This window comes from Gymnogyps californianus, chromosome 4, assembly GCF_018139145.2.
Source record: "Gymnogyps californianus isolate 813 chromosome 4, ASM1813914v2, whole genome shotgun sequence".
Taxonomy (NCBI): Eukaryota; Metazoa; Chordata; class Aves; order Accipitriformes; family Cathartidae; genus Gymnogyps; species Gymnogyps californianus.
The window spans coordinates 16,089,287-16,105,520 of NC_059474.1; the positions used below are offsets into that span (position 1 = coordinate 16,089,287).

At 38.0% G+C, this 16,234-nt stretch overlaps 1 protein-coding gene across 3 annotated transcripts in view; it reads right to left on the minus strand.

Moving 5' to 3' along the window:
• The window catches only part of RAB28 (RAB28, member RAS oncogene family), a 67,929-nt gene extending 53,101 nt beyond the window's left edge, over positions 1-14,828 (minus strand). For all 3 annotated transcript variants that reach the window (XM_050896090.1, XM_050896089.1, XM_050896091.1), the window contains exons 1-3: positions 14,618-14,828; positions 7,079-7,175; positions 1,701-1,789 (exon numbers count right to left, since the gene is read on the minus strand). In XM_050896090.1, the coding sequence (XP_050752047.1) occupies positions 1,701-1,789; positions 7,079-7,175; positions 14,618-14,695 (264 nt within the window). In that variant the 5' untranslated portion in view covers positions 14,696-14,828. The remainder of the gene's footprint in view (positions 1-1,700; positions 1,790-7,078; positions 7,176-14,617) is intronic.
• Between the last annotated feature and the right edge of the window lie 1,406 nt (positions 14,829-16,234).

Genomic DNA, 16,234 nt, shown 5'->3' on the forward strand with positions numbered 1-16,234 from the left:
TCCTGCTGCTTTACTGTCCATTCACAGGACTTTTTATACGTACTTAAAAGGATTTTTCTTTCTAAATACTCCTACTTGTTCTACTTTACCTTTCCTCTTTTTCTTCTACAAAGCTACAGATGTTCAACATGAAATAAGCTTCTGCCTAGAAACAAGGTGAAAGCAGTGCCTTTCCGAATTATTCATGGTGTTTCATGAATAGATGAAAATAAAGGTAGTTTTATGTGTCTTTAACAGGTGCTGTTACAAAGCTAATAGAAAAGTGTGTTACAAGTTAGCTTTGATGATAAGAAGCCTATTACAGACATTGGCAATACATGCCAACAATGGGAGGGAGAACAGCCAATACTTCATCAAAAAAAATTAGGGTTACAGTGAGGGTTCGGGGAGAATTAAAGGAGAAGAGATTGGGGTTTTTTTGTTAATGTGCTCAGAATGACAAAAAAATCAAGCTTTTGTAACTTTAGACTTAGTGATATCAACTTTTTCACTACTCTGGGCACTGGTATTACCTTTTTGACCTGCTATTGCTGATAAGAAACTCCTAAGTTTATCACCAAATTCAATACAGAAAAAGTTAATAGCCTTTTATTTCCTTCATTCAGTGTACTTTGGGCATATGGCAACAATTTGTGATTAATCAAATTCCCTTTGTCATGGAAGCCACTTTCTCCTGTTGCTTGGTAGATCTTTAACAGGGCAGCAAAATGTTTTTTATTAAAAAATAAGAAAACACTATAAAACAGATGCAACAGCTAAAAACATTTAGACATTTTTTTGAAAGTGACAAAATGTTAAATTGACAAGTTTGTCTTTATCCTATTAACTAATAAATTCTAATCTCCTTACTTAGCCATCCCTGTGCTGTACTTATTAGCACAAAGTTTCTGTCCAATAAAAGTTTTAGGATTCCATATTCCTATTGCTTAAAGTATTGGGGGAAAAAATAGGTGCATTTGTTTTCTTTTCAGATAAATATAACATTACATAACAAAACATGTTATGCATATCGTTCTCATTACAAACTCCAAATTAAAGAGCAGAGTATATTTTAGGATCACTCATGTTAAGAAGTTTGGCATATAGTACATCCTCCTAAATCATCTCATAACTCAAGATACTGTTATAACATTTAGCTCTTACTTAATCCTACCATTCCCTTTAAGTTGCTTAGCTAACCTCAAGACAAAATTAATTTTCATTGGATAGGAGTTCTGCAAAAATATTTAGCTACCTGGTTGCCTCCTTTTGTTTGCCCTCTTATAACCCCAGTTGCATGTATGAGTTTAATGGTGTAGGATTGCTCTTAATTTCCTCCTTCTACTTTTTCCCCCCAGGAGGCATCTGTTCTGAAAGCAGCCACTATATCTACCATGTGGATATCCAAATAGCCTTTACTATTTACTATGATTGCTTTTCTTAACTCAAGACACAAAGCATGGAAACATACATCTGTTCTTAAGAGTTATTCAGATCTACAAATGTGCACCCTTGCTTTGCTTTTTAAGCAGCTCTAAAAAATTAACTACATACCAAAATTAGACTTGCGTATTAATAGCAATTAAGTTTAGGTTAAGCAGAGATTCAACGTTTTTGAGTTCTACAAAACAACAACCTGTAAGATGTATAATTTTAAGAACAAAGTTTCAATGAATTTTATATAATTATTACAGATACAATTATCATCATTTATACTGTACCTGAGCTCCATAAATATATTTATCCAGCATTTTGCCTCCTATCGTTTGCCCCCCTACATCCCACACTTGAAGAGTAACGTTCAAATTTCCTGAAAAAGAAAATGATACAGATATTGTGTAACCTGGAACATTTAGATACAAATAAAATTAAAGATATGTTATCACAGCAGGTAATACAGCTCTAGCATATCACCAGCAATAGCTTTTTACAAGTATACAATAAATAGTAACTAAATTTCAACACAAAAATGACTGTATCATTTGGAAAAAAAGTCACCTGTGTCCAGCTAAGTCATTAAGATGCAGTAAAACTACAGCTAAATATTAAGATATTTAATATTAACAGAAAAGAATTGGAATTGCATAAAGTATAACATTCCTGACTAGAAATTATATAACATACTTCACTGAAGAAACATGTAAAGCTTGTTTTTCCTCTTTACAGAGAAAGTTCTATACTGCAGTATTTGGAATTGAAAGGTAATATAATTAATGCCAACTTAACCGCATTATTTCATACACCGTGTCCCTTCCCTCCCTCCCCCCCCAAATTTCGTTACAAATCTAGAAGCGGGGAAAATCTGCACAGTAACTGTATTTTGGTAGTGATGCTCTTAGTACTATACAGTTAAAGAATTATATAGTTGACAGATTAAGAAATGGAAATACTGACACATATCTAAGTTGAGGATGCAAACTATGATTATTTCCTCCACCCACCACCCCAAAGCAAGCAACTAAATTGGACATGATTTACATGATTTCATCTTTGAAGAATCTAGACCAAGAATCATTCTTCCTTTCTGCTCTAAACAGTCTCTAAGCTATGTTGAAACCATTAACAGGTTTTCAAAAACAAAGTAACAAAACAGTGTAAATACAGACTATTTAATATCCTACAAGTCATACATATTCTGCAAGCTAACAACTGGAAACCCACAGACTAAACATACACACACAGCAATGTATGTCACCACATGCATACAAACATATTAAAGTATAATTTGGCTCATTTTGCATGGTGAGAAGTCTTCAAAACTGTACTGATTACCTGGAAGCACCAAACTCTAACAGTAAGGCATGATGAAAATTTTTCTAATCTACGCACAACTCACGTGACTTACATGTTCATAACAATTCTACATACTCACAAATAATCATAACTGCCTATTAATTTTATTCCTAGATTAAAAAAAAAATTGCAACAAATTCCACATCACAACAATTGAGTCGAGTGAAAAAGAACACAATATTTTGGGCTGCTAAGAAAGATATACTCTTAATTCAACTATTTTATGTTAACAACCTTATTTTACACAATGTGATCTATGCAGCCATCAATTTATAACTAACACACTCACATTAGTTATGCAAGTGAGTGTGCTCCATGGAAATATATCCCAGCGCTCAGTGAATATAAACAGCAAATTAGAACTATATAGCTGAATATATGCTACTTGTGGTATTAAATATACCACATTACATTTTTAGGATGCACCTTGCTTTAATCTGTTAAAAGTGCAGATTTCCTAAACAGCTACTTTGGCCGCAAATATATAAAGATGAATGTGAGACAATCTATTCACAGTACTTTTAAGCTACACTGAGTTTTATCTAATATAAAGATAAAGAATTTCTACATGGAGCTTAGTAAATACATCATAAACACTCCAGTTCAATAAAGGCAACCTTTCATAGAATAAAAAGCTTATTTGTTTTGACAGTGCATATACTATGTATTTATTAATTATTTTTAAAGCTTAGAACATAAGTGACTGCAAACAATGCAGGAAAGTCTTCCATAAAGCATCTGATGTGGATAAACTGGCCAATCCACAGTCTGAAATGACTATGCATCCTCAGTGGGTAAACAAACTAAACATGATCAAAAGCTCACCATGCTGCAGTATTCCACCCCTAACTTGGTTGTATGTATTCTACTGGAAATTTACCATGTCATTAATGCCAGCTATTTGGAAAAAAAGCTTTATAAATATTATCACTTTCAAACTCAACAATTTTCAGATGCCTAATTTTGTGTTCAAATGCTTTAAAAAGTTTCTAACTTCATCTTTCCTCCTAAGAGTAATAACCATGCACAGCATACCGGGCTTAGTATCTGGATAACTGTATGAAATTATCTGAGAAACTTTAATGCAGGAAGTTAAACTAAATGGTCTAACAGTGACGGTTCAACTTAAAAATCTACTGTTATGAATTATTTACTTTCCTTCACTAAGAAGAGAAAAAAAAGAAACTGAGGAAAAAAGGTTGTTCATTTAAGGTGAAGTGGTTCTTAATTAAGACCTCACTAACTACTGAAATTCATGCTGATCATCTCCAGTGCAAAATGCTTCATTTTCCCTTTTTTTCCATTAGGTCCTGTAATATTTGCTTTGTGCTCAGACTGATTTTGGGGGAGAAAGAAGGATGTTAGGATGTTATTCTGACAGAAGGAAAAACTGTGGACAATTTGCCTAGCAAATATTTAATTAACAACTGTGATAGTAGCACATGAAGTTTTCTGCAGTTTGAAATCTTCTATTTTTTCATAGATTTAAGAGGAACATACAAACTGGAGAATGACAACCAAAATAAACCATGCATAATAAGACAGTTCTTAGAAACAAGGTTAACATACCAATAAAAATAACTGAAGAATCCCATAAAAATAGTATGTAATACACTGATAAGGAACAAGAAAACACTAGCACTTCTTTACTCTGTAGAAAATGCACACAAGTGCGAAGTTAAAATAACTGAGGCAACACAGTGCAGGTATCTAGACTGTTCCTGGTATGAACTGAAGCCACTGGGCTGATTCAGTAGTGATCCTGCAGAAGTATACTTGGTGCATTGGTTAACCTTACTTAAAGTGCTGCACAGTCAAGATGGAACTAAAAACATGAGTCTGCCCACTTTTTGCACTGATGACTTAAAAAAATCCTTTTCACAGAAGAATCCTGCTTACTGGACTGCACCCACAACCCTCCTAAAAGTATTCGACTATGGCTGTTAAGAATCTCTATCAGCAGACCCTCTGACTAACAGATACACTATTTAAGCAGTAAAATCTACACTGTGGTTGCATCCAGACTATACAAGATACTGCATGAATAAATATACTGAAATTGATATGCATTCGAAAAAAATATTTTGAACAAACTGCATGAAGAGAATTCATCAACAGTTGAACACTAAAAGTCATATTGTTCAAAATTAATCAAAGTATTTACTATTTGTATTAAACCATATTGTTTTACTATGTAAAATATTTACTTTTTTCACTGCAAAACTGCATCAGTTAGTAAAACAACTGGAGACAAATACAGCCTTTATTTTAAAAAAGCCAAAAAAACAGGAAAACAGTACTTTATTTTACAAGCTAAAATGCATTTTTCATGTGGCCTAATGTAAACTTCTGTGCAATTCTAGAAATCAGTAATTTTAACTTCTGAAATCTTTGCTTACATTTAAAGAAGAAAAAAAAAAAATCAAATACTGAACCACAGTTGTTCATCAATTCTCCTAATAAAAGAAATCGAGGCTTTTTTCCCTACTGATATACATATTATAATTTCTGTGCAGCAGTATGAATTAACATTTCAAGTAAACATAGCAGCTCTACAAACCCAGAACTAATCAAGAAATTAGAAAAATCCGCTTACTTAAGTAATGCTTCCCATTCCAGTATTTAGAAATTTTACCTCCCTCCCTCTTCTCTTCCTTCCCTCTCACTCCCCACCACCAGTTCACCTTACCTATAAAACACAGAAATCCATATATACCTAAACAAATATATTGGCATAGGCAAAATCAGAATGACAATCTACAGAAAAATGCTTCTTCCTGAATATGAATACATTCCATGAACGTTACTATTTTGTTAATGATAAATGAGAAAAATAGATGTGCAGACTTTGTTGCTGTTTTGGTGCTATTTTCATCTACATTCTGATTTTGTTACAAAATAAAACTAGAAGAAAGTAAAACATGAATGAATCAATAGTTGATAATTTTCCAAATTTTCTACTCAGCAAGAATATTTAGAATCCTAGTAATGTACTAATAGCTTCTGTATGCTTAACAGCTGGAAAAAAACTTGCAAAATGCAAGTTCTCAACATGCACAGTGCATGATTTGTGTACACATTCCACTTGCAAGTACTGCTGTTAAGTATTATGTACACTGGTATTTTTAGAGGCATGAGCAGGACAATAAAAAAATTATTCTGTTGATTTTATGGAGAAATAAGCACTGAAATTTGGTACTTTATCACTCACCAGATACTAAAAAAGTACAGCAAAATGGCCAAACCAAAATAGTGAATGCAGGAATAGTCTGAAAAGATTATTCTGTTTCACTTAAGAAAATATATAAACATAATCAAGAAATTATTGGCAATATAATTTTAACAAAGTAAGTTCAAGAACTATATATATTGTCTTGTAACTTCAGGTTATAGCTAAAATGCTTCATTTCTGGGTTTTCTTCCGTCCCCGCCCTCCACAAAGAAAAAAGACAGAACTACAGAACTCGCATCAACTTTATCAAATCTCACTACAAATTTTAATAATTACAGATACTTTTTCTAACTTCTGATTTCTGAAGCCAGAAGAAAACACATTTAACGAAATACTTTCATACTTAGAAATTGAGCAACGACAAATCAATGAAAAGACTTATTTCAAACCCCTAATTGTTCGGAGACAAACTTCTACCAGCAACTATTCTTTTTTAATTATTTCTTTGCATTTTCCATGCAGTGTGCTGCAACTGGCATCTAAATAGTTTCTTTGCCGTCGTGAACTGAAACATCTTGAATGCTCAAACTGTATTTTTATGAGTGCCGAGGGACCCTAAATTTTAGTGGTCTATTAAATGCCAGCAATTTCATGCTGCCTTGCATAAAACAGCATTCACATATTAGAGCACTGCGATTCCATAGCTGCATTATGCTTCTCTCGCACAACTCATACAAGTTGTGTATTTCATTTAAAAAAAAAAAAAAAAAAATCTATTTCTTTCAAAACACATATACTTTCTCAATGAATATACTTAAAGTTCCATTTCATTGTTGTATGTTACACTACCCATATGGACAGCGAGTACACTCAAGTAGAGATAACAAAAATCATGAACATAGATAGCATTCCTTTTATTTGAATTCAGTGTTTTACTTAAAGATATAAGTTGCAAATGCATAACCTTTTGTCACCTGGCAAGAATGTACTAACAAAATTTTCTCTAAATAACCCAATTTACTTTTCCATAAAAAGCACTGTACTAAGCTTATTTAGTATACATTACTTTGAAGAATCTGTTTCTGCAAGTCTTACTGCTGCCCAACCTTTCAGTGTCAGTTTTGATTCTCTTACCTGGCAATATTATCCTTTTCAAGAAGAAGTCCAGTCCTATGGTTTGTTTGTACTGTTTTCCAAATGTTTCTTGGGCAAAACGTGTGGCTAAGGATGTCTAAAACAGAACAATATCAAATTAAGTTGTCATTTTAAATAGTAAAAAAACTTGATGTTAAACCAGAAGTATGAAATACAGTTAAGCACTTTTTAAATCAATGCATGCTGACAGTGTTCATGGATTTGGATGGACAAGCATTCCTGCTAACTTCAACATAATAAAAGGAGGTGGCAAAGGCTACTAATTTATGCAAAAAGAAGCAAGGTGCATATTTCCCTTGTATTTCAAAGATACTGTGATATTCATATTACAAAATATTACACAGATTTGAATGAGGTATCATTAGTACGCTCAAATTAACACAAATCTAAGTGACACTATCCATACCTGAAGATCCTATTACTTTTAAAAAGCATTCATTTCCAAAACAAGGGTCTTTGCCTGGTACAGAACACCATGATCCCAGACCAACTTTCTGGGAGGGAACAGAGATCTGCACAGTGCAGAGTCCCACAGGAGCTCCAAAGTGTGGCAGGATTCCTGCCACTGTACATCAAAGTTTCAGGATCAGGGATTACATGAAGTCTAAGATAGGAAGAGTACTTTCTTGTACACAGAAAAAATGACACACATGTTAAGAATGCACATTTGCAGAGTCATTCCTTTAAGCAGAACTTTGGAAACTTATTTATTCAATTTATATTTTGTGGATTTACGAAAGTAGACCAATACACTGTTGACCTAATAATCAGCTTTTACTACATACTGCTAAAAGGATACACAACTAACCTACATAAAGTAATGAAGCAAGGCATTTATATTCTTTCACTAGCAATTTAAGTTCTCCATGAAGGGGGGGAGGGGAGGGGAAGGGAAAGAAAGGAAAAAAAAAGAAAAAAAGCCTCACAATCTAAGGTTAAAAAAAAAAGGAAAGGAGAAAAGAGAGGTGCAATTATAAAGAATACAAAAGTTTGTATTGTGGAAAAAATTAAAAATTAATGTGACAGATAAAATACATCCTACACCAAATTAGTGGCGTACACTTGCAAATGTCTTGTCGACATGACATCTGAAAATATAAAAACAAAGTAATTGCAGGAAAAAAAATCTAAATATGCATTTACATATCTAAGGAGAAAAAAAGCCTAACAGCCTCACAAAACCCTTACACTGCCTGAGAAAACTCAAAATGGGCAAGAAGGAATTTTTTTGCCAGCTTTCCATTCATCAAGACCCAAAGAGATGAGTCACATCAATTGTTATTAGAAATTGCTGTTAGAGCACATGTAGTTAAAAATGTAATAGCAAAATAATGCCAATAGTCCTGAAAAATGAGAATAGGCAAGTTCTATTAATAGAACTGTTATAACAAAGATCTAAATTATGCTAATAATCTCAAATGTACACAGGAAGAAAAGGTAACTTACTCTTTTTTTGCATGAAAACATGATCACCAGAGCTCCAGCATTAAAGCTCTAGTATAAATATGCAAACATTTATTCAACCATTAAATTATCTGTGAAGTAAATAACACAAGATTTACTGTTTTCTTGTTTCTAGATCACATTTATATTCCTATTACTGTCATATATATATATAATAAATGATATTTTGATATCAGAAGATATGTTTAGGAAGTAATCCAAAAAATCAATTATGGCAACATTTTCATTTACTTCACTGAACTCATGCCCCGAGAGGATTAAAAATAAATAAATAAATGGGGAAAAAAGCGAGTAAACTTGCATTTTTAACTAAGAAATAGCATGTGTATGCTTATAGATTTATATCACCGTGGAAAGGGTGAAGACCACAGAGGATGAATCGTGAGAAGATTCTTCTGCCTACAGCTATGTGATAGTAATAATAACAACATGCACAAAATAAAATTCAATACAGATTTAGACTGTAGTACTGAAAAATTCAGTAGAACTGATCCTTTTAATCACAATAGTTAGCACGTCAAGATTACAAAGACATTATTTTTAATCTGTCATGACCTTAAAGATGTAAATAAGAATAAGAACATTGCAGGAATACACCATACAGTCTTCTCCTTGAAATTTTCCTTTTCGGAAAAGTAACCAGTACCCAGAGTACAGATTAAAATATCATCTGACTATATCATAGTATTCTATATTCTCCAACTCACTAATTTAGAACCCCATTAAATAAGCAACCACTCCCTTCTTGTTTTAAGGGCTCAGTAAATATTAGCCTTATCACTCTGTGACACTCAATATTCCCTGAGGGCTTCTAGGGGTGTTAGTAAAAATAAACAACATACATTCAATTAACAGCCAACCAATAAGAGCAGCAAGCAATCAACAGCATGGCAAAGTTCTCTTAAACAGTTTTCCTCTACTGTGCTCTTGAACGCAAAGGAATTTATAGCAGAAAATCATTGACTAACTCCTTAATTTTTTTTTTTTCCTAATAAATGTTAGAGCTCAAGGAAGGTGTTGGATTACCAGACTAGAGTCCTCTATTTATTCACAGAACAAGCATTTATCCACAAAATACTAAGAGCAACAGTTCAAACTTCTCCACATCAGTAAACAAAGAAGTTATGTCAATGAATATTCAAGTACCTCTACAATGCAAATACTCCCTTCAATCCTAAAATTGTTCTCTGCCATGCTTGCCATAAAAGATTCTGCATGACAGTTTTGCCTGTAGGGATATGTTGAGTACAATCTATGTAAAAAATAACCAAAGTTAAATAAAGGTTCAGTAGAACTGTAGCTGTAAAAATAAATAAGTGATCAGTGACCATTTTTAAAAAAGATTATGCTCCATTCATAAAATTTCAGCCATTAATGTAGAGATCAGAGGACAGTATGATATCAAGAAGGCCTTGTTCCTTCACATCTCTACTAAGACAACCAGGCCACTAACTTTCATAGCAGACTTTCCATTACACCCAGTCTGGCAGGTTCACGCATTTGTCTTAAATACTTCAAAGCAAATGTTTATATGCTGCTCTGAATAGCAATACACTATTGAAGGTTGGTGTTACAAACTCCCTCCTTTCAGACAAAAAAAAAAGTCTTTGGGTTCTAACATACAGCAATCAAGACAGCAGTAAAAAATAATACATAAAAATTACAGTATTCTAAATGCAAAATACAATGGGATATTTGGGAAGGTTTTTTGGAAACAAACGAAGATGCAATTAAACCTCACAGGCGAGGCAAGACAATTTCTTGCTTCTATTTTTCAATATCAACAACTCACAGTATAAACTGCTGACAAGCTGTTCCTAAACACCTACATACTGAGTAAATAGGGAAAAAAGCAAACAATATTTATGAAATAAATTGAAAAGTCAATAAATTGAAATAAATTGAAAGTCAAACAGAACAAGCAATGATAGCCAGCTCTGACTGACACTGACTACTCACCAGGACAACACGGAAACTTGTAGAGAAAACTCTGCCAATGACAATTCTTTGAGCAAAATCCTATAGAAGAAAGCTTTCAGAAAGCAATGCCAAAGTGTAGTGTCACAGTTGTAAGAAAGAAAAACTAAAACCAAAATTCAATGGGATGCAAGCACACAGTTCTGAAGCCATGAATTTCCAGTCATATACCAACTTTACCCGCCAATTGAGAATCCACTTTCCAAAAAGCAACGCATATCCCATCCCAGTCCACCCCCTCCCTCACTCTCTTGTAGAATGTCAATGCCATTCTCCAAGCACAGCAACATTCACCCCCCAGTCATGTCCTATTCCTACTGGCAAGAATTTTAAAACAGACAAAATGAAAAGAAACACTAGGCTAAATAACGAAATGCTTTAACTCGCATAAAAACACATAACTGTCCAACACAGAGAATTTCTCACTGAGAACAGTCTAGCTTGGGGGGGCGGGGGTGAGGGGAGGAGTATTCTGTAAACAAAGGAAGTAGTTCTGTCACCTGAAGCTGATGTCTTTCCACTCCTAACTACTGATGAAACTTTGTTCACTGAAAAAGAGAAAATTATCCAAACTTTTCGACATTATGAAGCTAGGCCAATCTCCACAGGACACTTGATGCAATTTTCCATTTGCAAGACTGAACAATGCCAACAATGTTTCTGTCAACACTGATGACGTTTTTGAGCCCATGTGTAACAAGACCCAGAACTGGCACAATCCTTAAAAATCTGGCATCCTAAAAAATCCTGAAGCAAGCAGGACACCGCTCTGTATTCCAGCCTACATTTTAGCTCCTACAAATTCCCACACTAGGTCGAGCATTCGCTCTTTCATTTTCATCATCCGTTGTTAAGAGGAGAAGGAAAAGGTAGGATGTTTCTGCTACTGTACTTCAGTCGCAGCTGCAACAGATGGCAGCAAGACAGAACCTCGGCTGCTTTGCTCCTCCCACACACCTATTTTTCAGGACCTCCCTTCCCATGAATAGCTCCAAGATTTGCTTCCAGAGGCCCAAAACCTTTTTCAACAGTAGCAAATCAGAGTACTTCTAGCTCAAATCAGCATCATTAGATACTTCAATATTAAGCCAATCTGTGCATAGCAAGAGTGGAAATATCTGGATCATAACATCATTTTTTTCAATCCATACTAGTACTGCTGGTTTATTTTAATGGAAAATCATTTTGGCTCAGGAAGACTGGGTTGATTTAAAACCTAGATGCATAAGGTTGCTGTGTGTATCCTGTAATCAAAATCAAAGAGCCAACTGCTATTAATAATTGCTGTTTATTTTCATCTCACATTGTCCCCGCTTCCGATTTCTTTTCAGATTGTTCTCCTAGTTTGTCTAGTTCATTAAAATCATTCTCTATTATTATCTTCTTACTAACCAACCTTGCCTTCCTCAACTTTTCAACAATTTACCATTTCCTTACCGTCTCTATTTTACCCCAATACTTTTTCAAATTCTGCTCTGTCTCACTCCTCTCATTCCTTCTTCCCTTTTTACTCTTCTCTCCTTAGAGCTTGTTCCAGCAGTGCTTATTCCTACCCTTAAAATTCTAAGTATCCAATTATTCATTCAACCACCACAAAACAAATGAATAGAAGCACAAAGTCCCTCCCTTGCCTCATAGATAGGACAATTCCTAGCTAGTGGAAACACAAACATTACCCTTAGCTTGAACTGACACTGATTTGTTTTTAAACTGCTACCAACCCTTGCACAGAACCTGAATCACATTGCTTCTAAACAATGGGTGAGGAAAAAGAAAGCAAGTTTAGACCTTCAGCCAGCTGACTCACAAAGACATAATTTTTTTTCCCCTGGGGAACTGAAGACCAGACAGCCCCAGATGGCCAAGAGGGAGGAAATAAAATCAGGTTTTTTTCCTTTTTTTTTTTTTTTGGCAGGAGGGGGAGCAATGGAAAGAAGTCAAATGTGAACATCTCACACTAAACACGAGACACTATTTCAAAGATATATTCCATTATTTCCTACACTCCTCCTGTCCAATGATCCCAGCGACAGAGGAAGAGAAAAAACAATGTCTTGCACAGTAAATGAGAGGCTAAGGATACAAGTGTGTAAAGACCAGCTGTGAACCAGATGTGAGAGGCAGGCTATTTAGAGCTGAAAACATATAGACATACACATGTTTCAACAAGTAAGCAGAACGAGTAGCCAACAAAGGAGAGGAACCTCAATAATTTAGTCTTCTGATGTGCTTGAAATAACACTAGGTACATTTTATCCTTCCATTCCATGACCCAATCACTTCTTTATTTTTACAAGGTCTTACAATAAATCTATTATTGCAAGTGTTTGCTGCTAGGCCATCAGGATGGCTGGAAGAAGCCTCTATTACAGCATCATCTAGGGGGGACAGGAGGAAAAGCACAGCTGCTGTTCATGCAAAATAAACTGCACTTGAAGCACAGGATTCCTAGAGCTAGCAAGACATTCAGTGAGTGGCAGCTCCCGCGTGAGAAGTAGGAACCAGCAGGAATATACATCAAAACTCAAGAATGCTTGAAAATCCATGTTTGGCAAGAAGTCTTGCCACAAGGTGCTGTACAGCAGTAGAAAAAGGATTCCTCAGTTTGAATGGAAAAGTCCTGGGGAATGCTACCAGTGAAACAGCACTTCAGCTGTCAATCCTGTGCATTTATTATGCTCTCATGACACAGCTGTTTGGAATTGCCCATCTACTGACTCAGATGAATACAGTACCACTTCAGACTGGGTTTAGAATCATTGGAGACACAAAAAATGTTTTATTTCTTCACAGAGCTCTGCATAAGTAAGTGAGCAAAACCATGCACGTACTTTTGCTAAGAGCTTATTTCTATTAATGGCAGGCAGTTCATTTAAACCATCTCTAAGAATATTTCTACTTTTCACATGAACTGTGAGGCAGGCAGTCTTTCTGCCTCCCCATGTGTTCAAAAGTTAATGATAGAGGAAAAACTGTATTCTTCAAATATACAATAAAATTACTATTTTCAGGTGTATCTCACAAAAGGATTCAGGCTACATATGGCAATGGATATGTTCAGACACATATACTAAAGATCAGTGACTATTTTAATGGGTAAGAAAGCAGCCTCTCTTTCGCCTTCTTTGGTCTCTTTGTCAAAATTTCTCTTTTAAAAAGACAAGTATAACTTGTTTATAAACAAACTTTTATAAACAGTATTTAATTATGTTGATTATAGATAGGAAAAAAACCCATACAAACAAAAACGAAATTGACCCAGAAGTGTCTCTCCAAACTCTGAAACAGTAACTCAAATAGATGCAAATTGTTCTATCCACCTCAGGATGTTACTAGCTCTGAAGCCGAACTCAAGAGAACCTGGACACCCAGCTAAGCAACCTTTCCTGCTCGTCGTTTCGGCGGGAACCGCGAATTCACGTGCTCGGCCCCGACCCCAGCCCCCTCCCAGGCACTGCCAGCCACTGAGAACAACTTCGGGCTATTCCAGCAACTCCAGCCCAGCAATGACCCGTCACCAGTGCGCGGTATGCAGCGCACGGGGATCAATGGGAAACTCCATACCAGGCAGCACCACAGTAATTACGTTATTAGCCGCTCCTTTTATAAGGGCTCAAGAAAATTAGAGTAAAGTCGTATACGTCTACTTGTTGACCAAAGCTCTTCGGGTGCCGCGAGGGTACGGAAACCCCGTTAGAGGGTTTCGCTGCCGAGCACGGAGCGGATACAGGCGGCCTCGGAGCGAAGCTCCCCGGCGAAGAGCCCGCCTCTGCCTGCCGGCCGGGGAGCGGCGAGGCCCCGTCCCGGCTCTCCGCTACGCCCCCGCCCCACGCACGTGGGGGAGACAACGGAGAGGGAGAAGTGCAGGGCCGGGAGCGAAGGGGGAGCAGTCAGCTGGCGTCACGCCGCCGGGTATCGCGACAACGGCAGCGCGATAGACTGGAAGCCGCCGCGGGCTGCTCCCTCCTCAGCGGGAGAGCCGGGGGGACCGCTGAGGGGGGGAAGGCCAGGAAGGGGGCTCGGGGCACCGCGGCGACGGAGAGGAGCGGGGCGCTGCCGGCGGGGGCCGGCACTGACCTTGCCAGTGGTGCCGTCCCCCAGCACCACTAGCTTGAGCTGGCGGTCCGGACTCTCCTCCTCCTCCGAGTCCGACATGGTCCCTACGCCCCCGGTGGGGAAGGAGAAGAGGCGGAGGGCAGCCGGGAGGGACGAGGTGCAGGAGCGAGGAGGGGAAGGGGGAAAGGAGCGAGCGCCGCGCTCACGGAGCCGGCAGCTGTGCAGAGGCCGGAGCCGCCATCTTCCCTCAGAGCCCCCGCCGTCGCTATGGCCCGCACGGGACGAGACCAACGAGAGAGCGGAGGCAAGGGGGAGAGGGTAGCTCGCGGGCGGGAGCTACAGCAACAAGTCCAACAGCCGCTGTGGGCGCAAGCGGTCAGCACCCGCGACACCCTCACTTCCGTTCCCCCCCCCAAGCGGCTGGACGAATGGTTCAGCCCGACTCGCCACTACGCGCAGCGGTGGTTTAGCCCCGAAGTGACGCCTCGCGCGGTAACTAAGGAACGTGGAGGTCAGAGGTCGCGGGGTGGGCGGGGCATAGGGCGGGGCTAACGGCCCCAACGGACCTGGGCGGGGGGGCTCGCTCCGCCATCCCGCGTCCGCGGCCGGCGGTGCGGGGCTGCCTGAGGCGGGGGTGGACGCCCCTCTCGCCCCGCAGGGCTCTCCTGACGGTGTTGGCTGCAGGCCTCCGGGGGGGGCAGCTCCGGCGGGCGACTTGAAGACTTACAAAGGGAAGACAAAAACTGGGTGTTCCCGGAGAGATTTCCTTCGAGGGCAGAAAACCGGTCGTCTGCCGTGCGTCCTAGCAGAGGTGATCTGCTACAACCAAGGGGCTGCATTTTCATGCTGGCTACATCCACCTCCACGGCCAAGTCCCTTTCTTGGCTGGGCTTCCACACAGCAGCAAGATACATTAATATTTTTAAAGAAGAAATGTGCTAACATAGAAAGCAAATGCGATAGCAAGCACTGCACCGAGTCCAGCCTGATTTCCCCACGTTGCAGCTCAGCCGTTCTTGACAGCTCTGCCTAACTTTCTTCTAAACCTACCAGATAGGGATGCCACCATTTTCTTAAGTGATCTACTGAGAACTTTTTGATTCATATAGGTAATTAGTAAGAAAACTTGTCAACATAGCCCTAACTGAATTTTAAACCGTTATTTTATTATGCACAATGGCCATGGAGAACAGTTTATAACCTCCTCTTTTGCAGCAGTCTTTCACATATTTGAAAACTGTTAGCATGTCTTCAGTCTGTCTTCTTTTCCATAGACTAAACAACTCCTCTTCGTTCAGTCTTTCCCTGGGTTGTATTTTCTAGACTTCTGATTATTCTTGTTGCTTTCCTTTGGCCTCTCTCCACTTTCTTGAAGTGCTGTGCCAAAAACTGGATACAGTACCTTGGTTGAGACCTTATGACTACTGAGTAGAGTGGAAGTATTACTTCATGTGTCTTATATATGAGATTCCTGTTTACATATCACAGTATGATGTTTGCTTTCTTCGCGGTATGACATTGCTGACTCATACTGTTTCTGATTTACTAAAAAACCTCTGAATCCCCTCCTGTTATCAGAATTTCATACACTTTGAGGTTTTATTCCTGTTTAACAGTAGTGCTTTCTGCTTGTCCCTA